Source organism: Eschscholzia californica, unplaced genomic scaffold, assembly GCF_041429995.1.
Source record: "Eschscholzia californica isolate CP2 unplaced genomic scaffold, dmEscCali1.0.p SCAF_4, whole genome shotgun sequence".
In the NCBI taxonomy this organism is placed as follows: Eukaryota; Viridiplantae; Streptophyta; class Magnoliopsida; order Ranunculales; family Papaveraceae; genus Eschscholzia; species Eschscholzia californica.
Genome location: NW_028238461.1, coordinates 15,372,472 through 15,375,463, shown reverse-complemented (window position 1 = coordinate 15,375,463; position 2,992 = coordinate 15,372,472). Strand labels below are relative to the sequence as shown.

The 2,992-nt window shown below is 36.5% G+C and overlaps 1 protein-coding gene across 1 annotated transcript; it reads right to left on the bottom strand.

Moving 5' to 3' along the window:
* Positions 1–907: 907 nt before the first annotated feature.
* Positions 908–2,789, bottom strand: LOC147543110 (uncharacterized). Its single transcript, XM_086636433.1, has one exon. The coding sequence runs from the start codon at positions 2,713–2,715 to the stop codon at positions 973–975; it is 1,743 nt and encodes a 580-aa protein (XP_086492559.1). The 5' UTR covers positions 2,716–2,789; the 3' UTR covers positions 908–972.
* Between the last annotated feature and the right edge of the window lie 203 nt (positions 2,790–2,992).

Below are 2,992 nucleotides of genomic sequence, written 5' to 3'. Positions count from 1 at the left end.
ACTAAAGACTTCGACAATTGACTCTATATATATAGAGACATAAGGGGGTCTCCTAAAGACTTGATTATTGACTTTACATACACACAAGGGACCACCTAAACATCCGTTCGCGTTTTTTTTTTACGTTTAAAGATTCAATTCTGCTTGAAAATAAGGATAGCAGTACTTGTAATAGTCTGACATTGCTCGGTAAAGTGTCAAGAGCCGAGGTTATATGTGCGAGCTCAAACTTAGTACTTGTGGAGACCTTATGGAAGGGGTAGTGGAGCATTTGCTAAAACCTAAAAACGGTAGCCATTGGGTTTGGGTCTAGGTCTAGGTGTTAAAAGTAGGACAATATCGATATTTGCTGACGCATGGGCATTACATTACTCGTAGGGATTTCAACACTTCAAAACTTCTAACTCTGGTTTCCCACACAAAGCTTCAAATCTCCATGTATGATACCCTATAAATACAATACAAAACCCCCATAAGAAAATCCTTCCTCATCTTCTTCTTCCTCTTTCGTTGCATCGTTCTCCATTGGTGCAGTTTTTTAGGGAGGACCACAGAGTCCTTGTTGGTTACCCATGTAACTTTACTCGTTTAAACATCGTAGTTGGGTACTTGATGGAATTCTCCCTGATAGATTATTATATGACAAGTGACTCAAAAAAACTTAAGTTCACCATGCTCTGAGGAATTAAGCCTGAAAGTTTGTTTCTTGATAAGTCAAGAGATTATAGTAAATTCATCTCGCCAATTTTGTTGGGGATATTTCCTGTAAAATGGTTGTGAGATAAGTTCTTCATGGAGTCCTCCAGATAAGTTGTTGTAAAATTGCTGAAACATCTCGGAATCGATCCGAACAAATTGTTATAAGAAAGGTCTAACAGTTGAAGTGAATTGAGATGACAGAGTTCATGAGAAAATAGTATAACAATAGACACTAACTCTTCTTATTTAGTTACAGAAAAGCAAAGTTTATTATTACATTAAAGATATACTCATAAGTGAAAGACTACTATTTCTTCTTCGGCTCAGACGAGTAGAGAGTTTGTATGCTATATCATCCAAAAACCTAAAATAAGCATACCCCCAAGATCTTTTCACCAATAAAACACCCCACAAACACCAAAAACCTACCACAAATCCAAATGGTAGCCCCATATAAAAATATTGTATCTCATTCCAGCCTTCATCTTCATCGTCCTCCACTTCATCTTCATCATCCTCCATTGATCCTTCACTGTCACCATTTGGTTCCTCTTGAAGTTGTTTATTTTGGCCGCATTTCTTGAGTGAAAACCCACAGAGATCATGGTTTCCTGTATAACTCAACTCGGAAAAACTTTGCAGTAGAGTTCTCGATGGAATTCTCCCTGACAAGTTGTTATATGACAAGTTCAAGTAACTTATGAAAGTTAAGTTCGTAAGGCTTCGAGGAATTGAACCCGATAATTTGTTGTTTGACAAATCAAGCGATTCAAGTGAGTTTAAATGACCAATTCTCTTTGGAATTCTTCCAGTAAAACTATTATTCGCTAAGTTCAACGCTTGCAATCCGAAGAGGTACGTTAGTTCTTCGGGGATCTCGCCATATAATTTGTTATTTGAAAGGTCGATACCAGCAACAAGTTCAATCAAACTTTTTACATATGCAATTTCCTTACCTTTGGCCACAAAATCTACTATGTTCTTGTCACTAAGTCGAGTATAATTGAAATATACACCAGAATTAGGGTACCGGTTTGAAGCCATTGTACTAAAATTGCCAAAGCATTTTGGAATTGATCCAGACAGATTGTTATGCCCCAAATCCAATATTTGAAGCCTAATAAGGTGACAAAGTTTTCGAGGAATTTCACCACGAAACTTATTAGAACGTAGTCGGAGAACAACGAGTTTATCCTTAAGGCGTTCTCCTATCCATGTTGGTATCACACCTGTGAATCTATTCTCACCAAGATCGAGTATCCTCAACAATGACAATCTTCCTATTGACATAGGAATTGAACCTGAAAATGAGTTAACTCTAAGAGACAGTTTTTCCAGATTCTTAAGGGTTCCGAATTCATCAGGTAATCGTCCCGAAAGTAGATTATATTCCAAGTTTAACGATTTCAATTTGTTCGCAGAACATCTCGATGAATTTCCAAATAATCTTGATGATATCTCTCCTTGAAGATTGTTAGAAGACAAATCTAATACCTCCAAGTTGCAAAGATTTCCCAAGGTTCTTGGTATCTCCCCTTCCAACTTATTCAAACTCAAATCAAGATAATAAAGACTTGAAAGGTTACCTAGCTGAGGAGGAACATTGCCAGTAAAACCGTTACGATGTAGATCAAGATACCGTAAATTCTGAAGTGAACTCAAGAAAGCTGGTATCGGAATCCCGAAGAATTTGTTCCAACTTAAGTCTAAGTAATACAAATATTTCAACTCCAACAGAGAAGAAGAATCCAGTTCACCACTCAACCAAAAACGGCTAAGTTTAAGTTGAACAACATCACCTTTAGTTTTGTTTTTGCATATTACTCCTTTCCATTTGCAGCAATCGTTACCAACCCAAGACCGAAGTTTTTCTGAAGGATCTTTCAGATTATGCTTGAAATTTATAACAGCTTCTCTGTCTCTTGGATTGCAAGCAACATTAAACTTGATCATGTTTGATGAAGACACAAATACTCCAAGAAAGGAAATAGCCATTATCAATCTAATAAATTCCATAATTCAATAAGTGAAGTGTTCATATATGTATATATACATATAGATAGATGAGAGCTAGTAGTTACTGGTTATGACAAGACTAGTGGAGACTAGTTTTCATATATGTAAGTTAGCTTGCTCCATTTATTCATTTGATCATCGAGTTTAAAAACACGAAAGAGATCTACTAAAGACTTGACTGACTTACATATTCTATCATGACAATTCTAGTGAAGACTTCGTCGTTGACTTTACATAGTCCACGAGATAAGGCTGTGGACTAGAACCCTCTCAATGA